The sequence below is a fragment of the Myotis lucifugus genome, unplaced genomic scaffold (genome assembly GCF_000147115.1).
Source record: "Myotis lucifugus unplaced genomic scaffold, Myoluc2.0 scaffold_68, whole genome shotgun sequence".
Lineage (NCBI taxonomy): Eukaryota > Metazoa > Chordata > Mammalia > Chiroptera > Vespertilionidae > Myotis > Myotis lucifugus.
The window spans coordinates 2497356-2513056 of record NW_005871116.1 but is presented as its reverse complement, the minus strand read 5'-3'; the positions used below and the strand labels follow the sequence as shown (position 1 = coordinate 2513056).

Genomic DNA, 15701 nt, shown 5'->3' with positions numbered 1-15701 from the left:
TTTGGCCCCTTGAGTATGGCTTCTTCCACAAAATACCACGTGGTGGGCGCGCACGTACAGTGCGATTGAAACTTAGCGGGCCCATGCGCAGAAGTCGGTATTTTGTGGAAGAGCCACACTCAAGGGGCCCAAAGAGCCCGCATGTGGCTTGCGAGCCGCAGTTTGCCGACCACTGGATATTGATGAAACATTAGGCATATCCTTGAAAAACATTCTGAATTCCTGATAGAGGCGGTGCTAAATGGAGACAAATCATATGTAAGTTGTGGAAAACACTAAAAGAGACCAGCGAGCAGGTAAAACACCCTTAAAAATTATATCAGCCCTAACCTGTTTGGCTCAGTGGATAGAGCGTCGGCCTGCGGACTCAAGGATCCCAGGTTCGATTCCGGTCAAGGGCATGTACCTTGGTTGCGGGCACATCCCCAGTAGGGAGTGTGCAGGAGGCAGCTGATCGATGTTTCTCTCTCATCGATGTTTCTAACTCTCTATCTCTCTCCCTTCCTCTCTGTAAAAAATCAATAAAATATATATTTTTTAAAAAAATGATATCATCACTCAACTGAGGAAACACTGCTTATTTATTTCCAGTACAGCTTGCTGCACTACACGGGCTCATTCCCATGAGGTGAAACCATTTAAAATGCATTTTTCTCTGCTAGCTGTCCGACTGGAAATCCTTTTGTAACGTTAAGTCATTTTCTTGGGAAGAGGTGCTACCACAGGTTGACTTGGGAGCCTTTGCTACAACACAGACTGCAGGTGTTGAGGCAGGGTCCAGCCCAGACCTACTGAGTCCATCTCCAGATTACACAGCCTAAGCAGGCTTATTTCTTCATTACCAAAGGTGATTCTTACAATAAGATTAAGAACCACTGGGTCAAAAAAAATTATCTTAAAAAATATTTTTCCATTAATTTCAATAATACTTGCTGAAATATTTAGCCACTCAAGTATGTGAACTTGGCCGCTTTCCTGCTCAGTAGACTGTCTCAGTGCTTTGCAAGTTTCTGAGCAAGAAAATAATCAAATTATACTCTGGAATCCCCAGATGGAGTCCTGGCTGCTGTGGTGATTTATTTTCACTCATTTAGGGAATGAGTGCTATTATTTGCAATGTGACACGTGTTACAAATAGTTTAATCGTGAAGCAGTGAGGAAAAGGGGATGGGAATGAAAGATCCTAGAGACAAAGAGACAAGCTAAGTGGTAGAAAATAAAAGTTTGACCTTAGATGTTGAATTTAGAATACTGTTAGAGCTTAAATGTGGACCTGCTTCATGAGGGGTTAGGAAGCTGGACCTGAAGTTCAAGTGAGATGGGGCAATCCTTCAGCTGCTCTGAGTGAATAGGAGTCATGAGGACCAGAAGCCGTAAGAAACTCACCTCGGGACAAATGTGAAATGGTAAGGTAAGCAAGGACACGTCCTCCAGGGATGCTCATGGTTGGAGAAGCAGGAGGCACGGGAAGTAGTAAAAGAGGCTAGCAGAAAGGCAAGCATTATCAGAGAAGGGGTTTGCCTGCTTTACTCACTGCTGTGTCCCCAACACCTGGAAAGTACCCAACTCATAAGAGGTGCTCAATAAATATCAGCTGAATAAACAAAGAGACAGGCCGCAGACCAACAGTATAAAGAAATGCCAAAGGAAGAGTTTCGAGGAAGGAGAAGTCACCATTGTCCAAGACTGCAGAGGAGCAGAATGAGAATCGGGAGGGCCTTTGGATTTGGGGATCTGGAGTTTGTCACTGGAAATCTCTGTGAGAAGAGTTCGGGTGAAGTGGTAAGGGCAGAAAATAACAACAAAGAAGAGCTTCACAGATAAGGAAAAGCTAAAGGAGTTCATCACCACCAAACCAGTATTATACGAAATGCTGAAAGGTATCCTTTAAGAAGAGGAAGAAGAAGAAAAAGGTAAAGATACAAATTATGAACAACAAATATGCATCTATCAACAAGTGAATCTAAGAATCAAGTGAATAAATAATCTGATGTACAGAATGAACTGGTGATTGTAATAGAATCAGGGACATAGAAAGGGAATGGACTGACTATTCTTGGGGGGGGAAGGGGTGTGGGAGATGCAGGAAGAGACTGGACAAAAATCATGCACCTATGGATGAGGACAGTGGGTGGGGAGTGAGGGCGGAGGGTGGGGTGGGAGGAGGGGAGTTATGGGGGGGAAAAGAGGAACAAATGTAATAATCTGAACAATAAAGATTTAATTTAAAAAAAAAACAACAAAAAATAAAAGCCTAATTTTACTTGGAAAAATAAATAAATAAAAGACATCATAAAAAAGACAATGATTTCTTTCCATTAAGAATCAATGCAAATAATCTTATAAAAACAACCCAGCAAGCTGTTAATCTCTTGACAGACATTCATTAGAGCCATGAAAAGCTAAAGCTTACAAATGGGTTTCTGAGCCCCATACCAAGGCATGTTTTTACTTCTCTGCATAGCTGCACTTTAGGTTTACTCACACATCAGTTCCACGTCAAAGGTCTGGTCTTTTTATTTATCAACTTTCTATTCTAGACAACTTAAATTTTCCCATCGTGTTGAATCTATTCTTGTCCACTGTGCCTTTGTTCCTGCCATTCACTCTACATAGACAGAATGTGACCTATCCCCACCATGTCTACCAAAATGTCACCCTCTACAAGGCTCATTCAAATTCCAGCTCCTCCAGAAAGTACTTCTATGTACTGCTCTCTGAATTTTATCTCATCAGCCTCATCTTTCCACTAGCCCCTAGTAAGCAAACTCAGCCATACACTAATCACATGACATTTCACCACCATATCATGCACTTGCATAGATTTTGGCCTTCACTTCAGCAAATTTTTCCTGCTCCCAACACCTGTCTTCCATTCTCTGTTCCGAATGGTTTCCTTTATGTTTTTTCCTTTTACTATTTTTGAGGCTATACAATTTACTTCTATTCTTTGAACAGTTCTTCTTAAAAATGCAATTTACATGCTTGACTTAAACTAATTTTGCTTGAAGTTAACTAATATCTCTAGTCTCCTCCAAATAATACTAGGACTTCAAAATGAACTGATTCTACTATCTTATCTTCCACATTATTTTCCAGAATAATTTTAGATCCATTTTGCTTTTAAATCCTCAAATTTATTCATCATTACCATTATTTACACTCAAGGCTTACATAAATTTAATAAAATGGCCGAAACCGGTTTGGCTCAGTGGATAGAGCGTCGGCTTGCGGACTGGAGGGTCCCAGGTTCGATTCCGGTTGAGGGCATGTACCTGGGTTGCGGGCACATCCCCAGTAGGAGATGTGCAGGAGGCAGCTGATCGATGTTTCTAACTCTCTATCTCTCTCCCTTCCTCTCTGTAAAAAATCAATAAAATATATTAAAAAAAAAAAATTTATAAAATGTTTATTAATCAATTTCTTTTTTAACACATTGCTTCCGGCCCTCCATTTATTATTTTTGAATTCTATTTCTTTATTCCTGAAGTACATCCTTTACAGTTCTTTCAACAAGGGCTTTCAGTAACTCAGATTTTTTCCTTTTAATTTGCTCTCACTTATGAATAACAGATAACAGTCTAGCAGGGAATTGATGTCTACATTACTCTAAAGACACTACTCCACTGAATTCTTAAATACTTACTTCCTCCTCTTCTGAATCACCACCATCATCATCATCATCACCATCTTCCTCTTCCTCGTGAAGAGGTGGAGGTAAACGACCAATAGCTTGCTCCATACGATCAACAGGTTCTTCTGCCATGGTAGGGGGTAAAGGAGGGCCAATCAACTCATCATCAGAGGAATCAGAACTCTCTTCACTTCCACTACTGCTTGTATCACTGAAAATACAAACACAGAACTCTTTGCCTCTGCGGCAACAAAGCACACTCTAGAGATGGTACTGATTTCTCAGGAAACCCCAACTCTGCTTTAACAGCTGAGTGTTAAAATTGTTTTCACCTTAAGAACATACTAAAAAACTTATTTTACCTACTTATCTTACCTACACATAAATTAAAGTCAGAAATAAAGGCCATAGCAATTATACATTCGAGGCCCAGTAGACCATGGCTCCTCATAAAGGGCCAGCAGAACAGTCGGGATGTGAAAGAAAAACTGCAAGGCACTACATCCACAGGAAAAAACCACTCTCTACTATATTTGAATCCAATCACCATTTGCACCAAAGGTGAATAAGGCCAGTCATGTAAGAAAGTTAATATTATTCCCAGAATGTTTCAATATATCTTCTGAAATACAAATTATTTCTCAGTTCTCATCCAAGTTTGCTGAGTTGCTAAAATGCTAAATGTAGCATTCGGGATTCTAAAAATATCTTATTCAGGGAAGTATCATATTGATTCTCTATTGTTTTTCTACCCAGCACACCAGCGAACTAACACACACTCTCAGTAAGGTCTTTATCAAACACCTGTAAGCATTCTGGAAGCTACCACCATCCACCATCCCTCCACCTCCTACCCCATCCCAAAGGGTTGAGAATTGCATTCATAACTGTATCAATTAAATTATCAAATATTTTATAGGACTCAAAAGTGTCACTGCCTTCTAATAAAGTATTTCCAGTAAGTAAGCTCCATGAAAACAAAAATTTCTCTCCTTTGTGTTCATTGCTATGTCTCTAGCACCCAAATGATGCCTGGCGTAAATCGGATTTTTCTTTTAATTTTTATCCAGGTTCAATACTGAAAGGAATACATTCTCACATGCATGCTCTCCTTATACAAAGGTAGGAGCTAGCAAACCTCTACAGAGAGTTTCCCTTTGTTCTTGCAACAGCTCCAGCCCCACAGGCTCCCTAAGTAGGGTAAGCCTGGTTCAGCCCGAGGGTCTTTGCCTGGCAGCGCCCTCTGTTGGAACTGACTGCATATCGCCTCTTTCTCTTCATCGAGGTCTCCTCAAATTCAAATATCGCCTCCTCAAAGAGGTCCTTTAAACTTTCAAACACACCCTATCAGTCACTATGACCTCAATTACCTTACTTTGATTATCTTTATTACCTACATGCTAAGTTATCTCATTTGAGTGTTTATTTATTGTTTAAATCTGTTATCCATCCCTTACAATATCCCCACAATCATATGAGCACAGAGTTCCATCTGACTTGCTAGCTGCTGTATCCCCAGTGCCTGAAGCAGTGCCTAAGCCACAAGATATTCAACAAATAAGTAATGGTTGGGGGAATGAATAAATTTGTATTAAAGCATTCACACTCCCAAATTTTCTCCCTGTGATTAAATCAGTTTTCCAGCTGTACTGGTTCAGAAGTCAGACTTTCTCAATGCAAAATTATTCAAGCCACAGAGAACTCTAAACTGAAATGTTAATCCTTAGCATCCATGCTTTAACTGAATTAACTAGTTCAGAAGAAAGCATTGAACTAAGAACTGCATGGAGCCATGCTGATTTCATGGCTGATTATGCAGGCCTAATACCCTCATGAAACTGGATGGAATGCATCAGCTTCTCTATGGAGCTTCTAACTCCATTTCTGTCTTTTTGCTTCTGATGTACACAAGCCAAAAAAATAAACAATCCTTAACATATTTTCAATATTCTGAAAAACAAAGTCCATGAAACTATGTCCAGAAATATCCCTGACAGAAAACAGAACACATTCCATGTTTAAAAATGCCTTTGACTCAATATGGTACCAAATATGAACCAGAGTCTGGCAGGTGTGGCTCAGTTGAGCATTGACTATGAACCAGGAGATTACGGTTCAATTGCAGGTCAGGTCACATGCCTGGGCTGTGGGCTCCATCCCGAGTGTGGGGCACGCAGGAGGCAGCCAATCAATGATTCTCTCTCATCATTAATGTTTTTCTCTCTCTCCCTCCCCCTTCCTCTCTGAAATCAATGAAATATATTTTTAAACATATACATATGAACCATAGCCTGAGAAACAATATGTATTAGATGAAAAGACAGTTAAGAATCAAATCCTAATTTTTTTCTCAGCTGACTTTTCAAAAGACAGCTTAGCTAAGCAATAAATAAGATGTATAGCTGTACAATTGCAACATAGGAAGCAAATTCATCATTGATGCTTCTATCTCTCTCTTCCTCTCCCTTCCTCTCTAAAATCAATGAAAACAAAAAAAAAAAAAAAAACAAAAAACGAGAGATTGTTAACAGCAGGGAGGGAGCAATAAGCAGGTGGAGCAAGATGTTTAGGGCCGTGAAACCATTCTGATTGATACTATAATAGAGATACATGTCATTATATATTTGTCCAAACCATAGAATGTACACCACCAAAGGCGAACCCTCATGGAAACTATGAATTCTGAGTGATAGTGATGTGTTAGTGTAGGTTCGTCGACTGTAACCAATGTACCACTTGGGTGGGGGATGTTCATAACGGGGAAGGCTATAAATGTATGGGGGCAGGAGGCATATGGAAAAATCACCATACCTTCTGCTCAATTTTGCTATGAATCTAAAACTGCACTTAAAAATAAAGTCTATTAAATTAAAAATTTTAAACATTCAAAATAAAGAGGCTGGCAAAATTGATTATCCATGTGAAGGAAAAAATAAGAACTGGATGACAACTTCAGATTATCCACAATTTTATGTTAATTAAATACTTAAATATGAAAAATAAAACTTTAAAACTTTAGAAGAAAATACCAGAAATAATGACTACAGAGTTAAGGACTCATTTCTTAAACAAATCATAAAAGCACAGCCCTGGCCTGTGTAGCTCAGTTGGTTGGAGCATTGTCCTTACACCAAAAGTTTGTGGATTCGATTCCCAGTCTGGGCACATACCAGAGGTAACCGATCAATGTTTCTCTCTTACATATCTCTCTCTCTCTCTCTCTCTCTCTCTCTCTCTCTCTCTCTCAATCTCTTCCTCCTATCCTCCCTTCCTCTCTCTCTAAAAATCAGTGGAAAAAGTGTCCTCTGGTGAGGATTACAAAAAAAAAGGCACAGATTTTAATACTGCATCTGGAAAACTTCAGAAAACTTCAACTGATTCAGTGTGACACAGGACCCTCTCATGATCCTAGGGATATACTATACTATTGCCTAAAGTGGGTGCTCGCTTCAGCAGCACATATACTATTGCCTAAAGTGGAAGAAGTTATGCAAGCTTTTAATATCAGAAACTTTGCCTAACTTGTGTTATGAACACTTAGAAAATGATCGTTTAATAGAATCCTTTTGAGAAAGTCAAGCACCTGGAAGATGATTTAGAGCAATCTCTGACCACATTTGAGCCTGAAGACGTAGGTTCAATATCTTCATTTTGCCTTCTTAATTCTTTCTCTCTGTTCATTTCTTCCTCTTTTTCTCTTGCCTCTGAAAAGATAAAAATAAATTTCCAACAGTTAAAACTTCAAAATTTGTCAGTTATTAAGGTTGAAAATTAAGTCATGAAAATGTAACAGTGTTATCACTAAAAGCAAAAAATTATCACCATAAATACCCAACACTGGGAAAATAAGTGAATTACTGTATATCAACATAATCCTATATAATAAAAGAGTAATATGCAAATAGACTGAATGGTGGAATGACTGGTCGCTGTGGTGTGCACTGACCACCAGGGGGCAGATGCTCAATTCAGGAGCTGCCCCCTGGTGTCAGTGCACTCCCACAGGGGGAGCGCCGCTCAGCCAGAAGTCAGGCTGACAGCTCACAGCTGGCGAATGCAGTGGTGGTGGTGGGAGCCTCTCCTGCCTCTGTGGCAGCGACATCCCCTAAGGGCTCCTGAACTGTGAAAGGCCGCAGGCTGGGCTGAGAGACACCCCCCTACCCCCAGTGCACGAATGTCGTGCACCACGCCTTTAGTATAAAATATAGCCAATACAAGTAATGATAAAAAAATGTACAAATCTTGGGAAATATTAACAAATATGCTCAATAAAATTAGCATGTGATTAGACTATGAACCTGGATTGGACTCTGTAGAAAGATATGGAAGGAGATAAGTAAAAAAGTGTTCAATGGTAAGATTTGATGTAATTTCACTTTTTTACTTTTTTTGTCAATTATAGTTTACATTCAATATTATTTTATTTTAGTTTCAGGTGTACAGCATAGTGGTTAAACAACCATGTACTTTACAAAGTGTTCCCCCGATATTTCAAGTACCTAACCTGGCACCATACATAGTTATGACGATATTATTTACCATATTTCCTATGCTGTTCTTCACATCCCCACGTAATTTCACTTTTTATTTTTATTGCTTTAACCCATAAATTCAGCACTTTGTTCATTTCTGAATTTCCCACACTGGAGTTTTGGTCAGAGACTTCCTACCAAAATCATGAGAAAATGTCAATTATATTAGGTTTGTAGAGTTGTTTACTTTGGAAAGACAAAAGTTTATCCAAGGAAGTTTAATCTCTTTCCTCTGATCATCAAACTCTACAATGGGGAATACACAGGAAGTAAATGAGTTATATGAAGAGTCCGGTACTCACCTGCTACCATCTTCAATAGCCTGAGATAATCTATAACATTTTTTCCTTAATAATGCAAAACAATACACCCAAACTTAAGAAGTATCAAAGGGCACTTATTAGAATGTTGTACTCTTCAGAGTCTTCCCTTGCTTGGATATGAAGGATGAGAAACAAGGAGATAACCAGCAAATGTCCACAACTAACTAGTCTTTTATTTCAAACTTGAGGCCCAGTGCAAAAAATTTGTGCACTGTGGCGGGAGGGGGGGGAGGGGTTGTCCCTCAGCCGGCCTGCACCCTCTCACAATCCAGGACCCCTCACTCCTTACCGCCCACCATCTCGCTACTCCTTACCACTCGGCTTACTGCTCCTTTGCGCTGCCATGCAGGTGGGAAAGGCTCCTGCCACCACCACTACACTCGCCAGCCATGAGCCCGGCTTTCTGGCTGTGGGAGCACACTGACCACCAGGGGGCAGCTCCTGCATTGAGAATCTGCCCCCTGGTGGTCAATGTGTGTCATAGTGACCAGTCGTTCTGGTCGTTCCACCGTAATGGTCGCTTAGGCTTTTATTATATAGACTAGAGGCCCGTTGCACGAAGAGATTTGTGCAATAGGCCTTCCCTTCCCCTGGCTGCTGGCACCAGTTTTCCTCTGGCACCCGGGAACCAGGCCTTCGCTCCAGACAGAGCCTTCAGTCTTCACTTCGCCACTTCGCCCCTATGTATGCAAATTAGCCGCCATCTTTGTTGGGCTAATTTGCATACTCTCCTGATTGGCTGGTGAGCGAAGCGGAGGGACTGTCAATTTACATGTTTGTCTATTATTAGGTAAGAAGATGTGGAACATAAAACTCTCCAGGAAGAAGTAAAGCAAATGCTATAACTCTAGCTCATGTTTGTTTTTGTTTTTGGGTTTTTGAGTGTGTGTGTTCTCCGGTAGACTGATAGGAGTCAACAATTCTACACTCTGATAACTGGAGGAAAGTTGAAAAAAATTTAAAAATAGGATAATGTCCAAAATTAAGAGTGGGCCTGCTTGGCTCCTGTCACCCAACTTCTCCAGTAATCTTTCCATACCCTCCAGGGCGAGGTTGGGGGACACTGGGATACCACATTTGGACACCTGGACTCTAGGCTCAGGTCTTCGGGACAGTTGTGACCCTAATCAGGAAACAACACCAAGGCACATTTTCCCCTTCTGACTTGCTCAGAAAGCCAGAGTTTTCTCTAGGTAGGAGGCAGCACTGTGCTTCAGGTGCTGGGCCCCCCTCTGCCCACCCAGGGTGAATCTCAATTCCAAGTCAACCATACAGCTCTTTCAATGGCAGTGTTTGGAGCTGGTATGCCACACTATTACTAGCCAGTAATATGGGAAGGTAAGCCAGCTGATGGTACATTTGAGAAAGGTTTTCTTCCTCCTAAAAAGTGATACACAAAAGTTTCCTTTCATCCCACAGAAGTGGTCATCTGAATGCAACAAAATTCTGCTGACAATTTTGGACCATGAAGACGGTCAGCTTAGGACGAGCCAATACCCTAAAAGTGGCAAAGCAGAAAAGGGAGAAAAACTTTGTCCTTCATGTCAGAACTCAGAGGATGGAAGAGCCCCACTCCAGAGTTCCCGTCGTGTGTGATACTAAATGTTTCCTATTTGAGCCATTTTTAATTAGGTCTTCTATGACTTCTTTGCAAGTAACCCAAAGCATCGTAGTGTCAGCCTCAACTTAAAAATTCACAGCTAGTACATGGAGCTTACTGTGTACCAGATATTGTTTTAAGCACTTCCTGTAATCTTTAATCTTCGTAACAACCTCTGAAGTTGGTACTATTATTTTTTTTAGCTTTATTGGGGTATAATTGACAAAATTGTAAGACATTTAAAGTATACAACGTGATGATGTAATACACATATAATCTGTGAAAGGATTGTCCAAATGGAGTCAATGAGCATATCCATTACCCACGTTTACCTTTTTTTTGCCAAACCAAGTTTTTTTTATTTTATCCTTTATATCTCTATTGTTGAAAGTATTACATATGTCTTCCTTTTTCCCCCATTGACCCCCTCCAGCCCACCCTCGCCTCCCACCCCAGGCTTTCACCACCCTATTGTCTGTGACCAGGAGTTATGCATATATGCATACAAGTTCTTTGGTTGATCACCATCCTACCAACCCTCCCCCACCTTCCCTCCAAGATTCCGCACTCTGTTCCAAGCTTCCATGTCTCTGGATCCACTCCGTTCATCACTTTATTTTGTTCATTAGATTCCACATATGAGTGAGATCATGGGATACTTGTCTTTATCTAACTGGCTTATTTCACTTAGCATGATACTCTCCAGGTCCCTCCATGCTGTCTCAAAGGGTAAGAGATCCTTCTTGTTTACTGCTGCATAGTATTCCATGGTATAACTCTAAGGCACAGAGAAGTAACAGAGCTACGAGGTCCCAAAGCAGTGAACTGAGGCTCCACAACTGATATGACCACACTTTCTAAAGACTAAAATTGTAGCCCACCTTACTATTCTTTTTGACATTGTTTCTGTAAATCAAGGGTAGGGAACATCCAGCCCATGAGCCATAAAAGGTCCTCGAAATCATTTGGTCTGGCCCTGTCAAGGCATTAGGGGTGAGTTAATTAAATGTTTGACCAAATATAGCAGGCTAATTTTTAAGCTGATAATTTTGTATGGCCCATGAATGATGTTATAAATATCCAACTGGCACTTGACAGAAAAAAGGTTCCCCACCCCTGCTATAAATGATGGTCTGTTAACTAATATGTGACTGCAGATAAACAGCCTATTCGCTTAAGAATTCTAGGAACTAACTTCAAAAGAAGCAGACTCCAAACTTCAGACCTCCAGACATTACAGCTCTGAGAGATTTGCTGGCCTTCAACCGGTTATCTGAACAGAATGTGTTGACTTGCATGTAGCCCCCTCAACAGAAAATTCTCAATCCCCTTCTTTTGATTCCTTGTTTTTCTTCTCCCTCCTCCCTCCTTAGAAAAAACCCTGCCTGTGTCAACAAGAGTGCGCCATCTTCTCAAGCTGAGCACTTGAATAAACCACTTTCTCCATCCACCAGCCTGTCTCTTGACTTGGATTTTGTGCAGTGGGCAGCCAAACGTGGCTTCAATATCAAAATTATCTAACGAGCACCACTTATCTAACAGTGAGCCCACCTCTCTCCAAAGGGCTATGAAGGACAGCCTTTACTGCTTGCTTGTTAGCACACTATCTGGAAATAACACTGGCCATAAATTATTACAGTAGTTAAATCTGTGTGATAGATACATGGGATTCTATTACTATACTTTTTTATGTGTTTGAAATTTCACACAATAGTATATGTAGAAAGCTATCTTTTCATAATAAAAACAAACTGTTATTCTTCCAGAGACCAAAAATATTTCATGTGAAGCTCACTTCCCAAATATTAAATACTAGAGGCGCGTGCACTGCTAAGGACCCTAGCGGCTGGCTGCCTGCCTAGCTACAGGCCAGAGCCTCCCTCCCTTCCCCCGGCCGGCCCCGCCCCCTGGTCGAACTCCCAGACGACCTGACCTCCCCTGACCTCCCCGTCGAGGGGACAATTTGCATACTACACTTTTATTATATAGGATTACTGCTATTTAAAACCAACAATGACAAGAACAGCATTCAACTAATTTTTTCCAGGAGTCCTGTCTGATTTCTAGCCCCTTCCACTCTATCTAGTGTAAGAACGATCTGAAGCAGTTCCAAAGAAAGCAGTGTGGAGTCAGTCTCCTTCAAAGACCCTGAGGTGGTCGTACTTAGAGTTGGCAACCACCTGCTATCAAAACAGAGAGTCTGGAAATTAAGGCCTTCATTAAATGTCTGATACAGCTCATTAATGCAGGGATTCAACAGCAGCAGCCACAGTCACTGTATGTCTCAATTTTCTATACTGTCTGGGTCAACAGTCAGTGGTGTACACAGCTCTGAGAGCCACCTCTCGCCCAGCCTTCCAAATACTGGTTCCGCTGTAAGCAGGAAAGAAAAAATGAAATGAGGATTAAATAGAGGTGGAAAGAGAGATAATAAAGAAACTGCTATTCTGAATCTCATATATTAATTTAGCATCCTTGTGTTCATAGCACACACTTCTAAAAGACTTTAGCACTCAGACCTTCTTACCCTATTTAGATACAACTTTTACCATGTGTTTTTTTAAATCTCTGCTTCCACTTTGAACAGAGTGCGGAATCTCGGAGGGAAGATGGGGGAGGGTGGGTGAGTGTGAGGTAATCAACCAAAGCCCTTGTACGCATATATTCATAACCATGGACACAGACATTAGGGTGGTGAAGGCTGAAGAAGGGGGGGGCGGGCTGGAGGGGGTTAATGGGGGGAAAAAGGGGACACATGTAATACTTTCAAAAATAAAGATTAAATAGATAAATCTCTGCTTCCAAAGGAACCAATACATATGGGCTTTTAACAATTTTGAACTTTTTTTTCAGTCTTATAATAACTGTCAAAATCCTTGTGTAAGGTGTACACAGTATTTAAAACAAATAAAACAGCAGATAATTGAACTTCTTACCCAGTGTTTTCCGACTTCTTTCCACAGCTGTTCTTCGAGTCTGTTCAAACATTGCTTCCAAATCAAATGTACGAGCTTTTTTCCCTAAAATAGGAATAAGTAGCAGACTGTGATTTTGCACTAAGCTGACCAAACTTTAGGTACTCAAAAATTACTGATTGATCAATAACCACTTGGTCTGTCTAATTTATAGCATGGCTATGAAACAACCATAAAATATCAAGGAAGAGTTACTTCCCAGGGAATTTTTACTGACAATCTCATCCCTAAGTGCCATTAACCAGTCCACTCTCCCATCCTCCTCTTAATTCAGCTAGACCAGTGGTTCTCAACCTTGGCTGCACATTAGAATCACCTGGGAATCTTTTTAAAATCCTGATTTCTGGGCCTCATCCTCCGGAAATTCTGTTTCTTTGTTGCTAATGTTGTGGCCCCACCCCATCACAAAGACGCTGATGTAAACTGAAACCACCTTTCTGCAGAGCACTGGGGTAATATGTATCAGTAAGTGTTAAAAGATGCACTCCCAACGTTTTGGCTGCATTTTTATATTTACATTTCTTTTAAAGTAGTCCCTCTAAAAAGCTACCCAATGGAAATACACACAAGATTCCCTTTACAAAAGGAGACAGTTATTTGCAACAATGTTCATTTTAGCTTTCTCAACAAAAGTTAGAATTAGAAACTAGGTAGGGGAAAGTTTAAAATATTACAAATTATGACATTTCTATTAAATAGACTACTATTCACCCATTAAAAATCATGTTTTAGTTCATGTTGACTAATGTCACCCCAATAAATTTTTTTTATTTTATTTTTATTGACTTCAGAGAAGAAAGGAGAGAAAGACATCAATGATGAGAGAGAAACATCGATCAGCTGCCTTCTGCGCGGCCCCCACTGGGGATCGAGCCCACAACCCGGCATGCGACCTTGACCGAAATCGAACCTGGGACCCTTTGGTCCACAGGCCGATGCTCTATCCATTAGCCACACCAGCTAGGGCGCACCAATAAAATTTAAAGTAAATAAATACGTTTTTTTAAATCATGTTTTGAGGAACATTTACATATGGGAAATCTCACACTATCAAGAAGTTAAACAAATTATATACATTACCAAAATATAGGAAAGAATGGACAGAAAGTATGGGCACATTAGCCTGACATTTGTTCTCTCCAAGACCACAGAAATGGGGTGAGAAAACAACGTATGCTTTTTTTTATTCGCAGGTATATCCTCAGCAAGGAGCCCACACCCCTGCCTGGCCTTCTCCTCCGACAGCACGCCCAGCCAGGCTCCAGGAGACAGGAGGGCTGACCTGGGGATGAGGGCTGGGCTGGGAAGGAACGTGGGCCCTGGTCGGGCTGCTCAGTGGGTGGGGCGCTGCCCCCCCATATGCCAAGGCCTCGGGTTCATGCCCGGCCAGGGCACGTACAGGGTTCAACCAATGAATGCCCACGTGAGTGGGACAATAAGTCGACGTGTGTGTGTCTCTCTCTTTTCCTCTCTCTAAAATAGCATGCATATAAGCATAACCAATGGACACAAGACACTGGGGGGTAGGGGAGACCAGGGGAAGGTCAAGGGGAGAAAAAAAAGGTGACATATGTAATACTCTTTGTAATACTTTAAGCCAGCGGTTCTCAACCTGTGGGTCGCGACCGAACGACCCCTTCCACAGGGGTCGCCTAAGACCATCCTGCATATCAGATATTTACATGACGACTCATAACAGTAGCAACATTACAGTTAATAAGTAGCAACGAAAATAATTTTATGGTTGGGTCACCACATGAGGAACTGTATTTAAAGGGCCAGAAGGTTGAGAACCACTGCAGTTTAAGCAATAAAACAAAAGTTTAAATTAAAAAAAAGGAGTAAAAGGTCTGCAATGATAAAAAAAAAAAAAAAAAAGTTAAAACCGTCCAGCCGGTGTGCGGCCAGGGCACAGGCGCGGACACGGGCTCCATCCCCAGCAGGGGGCGAGCAAGAGGCAGCCGATGGATGATGCTCATCCTTGATGTTTCCCTCTCTCCCTCTCCCTTCGTCTCTAGAATCAATAAAATCGTATTTTTTTAAAAAAAAGAAGTGAAAACCATCATCACCACTTAGGCCACCCGTTGCCGAAAGAGCCGTCACCTTACAGACCGGAGCCGGCGGTGAGCTGTCAGCCTGAGGACGCGCCTAAAAGCTCCCTCCACCAACCCGGCCCTCCGCGCGGGCTCACCGCACCCTCTCTCTCCCGGCTTCCCCGGGTGTCACCCGAACGGCCCGACAGACCCGCGGGAGTTAGAAAGGGGGAGGGGGCGCGAGTGTGGAGACCCTGCAGATACACACTAGGACCTGGCGCTCGGACGGGGCGGAGGTGCCCGCTCGGCCTCCCGCGCCTGCGGACCCGAGAACCCTGCAGGGGACGGGCGCTCACTCACCGAACCCCGTGAAGCCCATGGTGACCGCCAGCTGCGGGTCCGGTCCCGACGTCTCAGCGCCTGTCACGGGGGCGAGAGGAGGAGAGAGAGGGGGCCTCGTGAGTGCGGCGCCCCCGGAGCCCGGCCCGGCCCGCCCCGCCCGGCTCGCCTCACGGGACCCACCTTCGCTGGGCCCCGGGCGCTCCATCGCCGCCGCCCGCCGCAGAGCCTGCGGCAGCAGCAGCCCACACAGCCGCGCGAGCGG

At 42.2% G+C, this 15701-nt stretch overlaps 1 protein-coding gene across 1 annotated transcript in view; it reads right to left on the bottom strand.

The window, feature by feature from the left end:
- The window catches only part of WDR70 (WD repeat domain 70), a 184574-nt gene extending 168879 nt beyond the window's left edge, over positions 1–15695 (bottom strand). The window contains exons 1-5 of the mRNA XM_014457044.1: positions 15620–15695; positions 15458–15517; positions 13026–13109; positions 7218–7338; positions 3647–3845 (exon numbers count right to left, since the gene is read on the bottom strand). Coding sequence (XP_014312530.1) covers positions 3647–3845; positions 7218–7338; positions 13026–13109; positions 15458–15517; positions 15620–15644 — 489 coding nt within the window. The 5' untranslated portion in view covers positions 15645–15695. The remainder of the gene's footprint in view (positions 1–3646; positions 3846–7217; positions 7339–13025; positions 13110–15457; positions 15518–15619) is intronic.
- Positions 15696–15701: the final 6 nt, after the last annotated feature.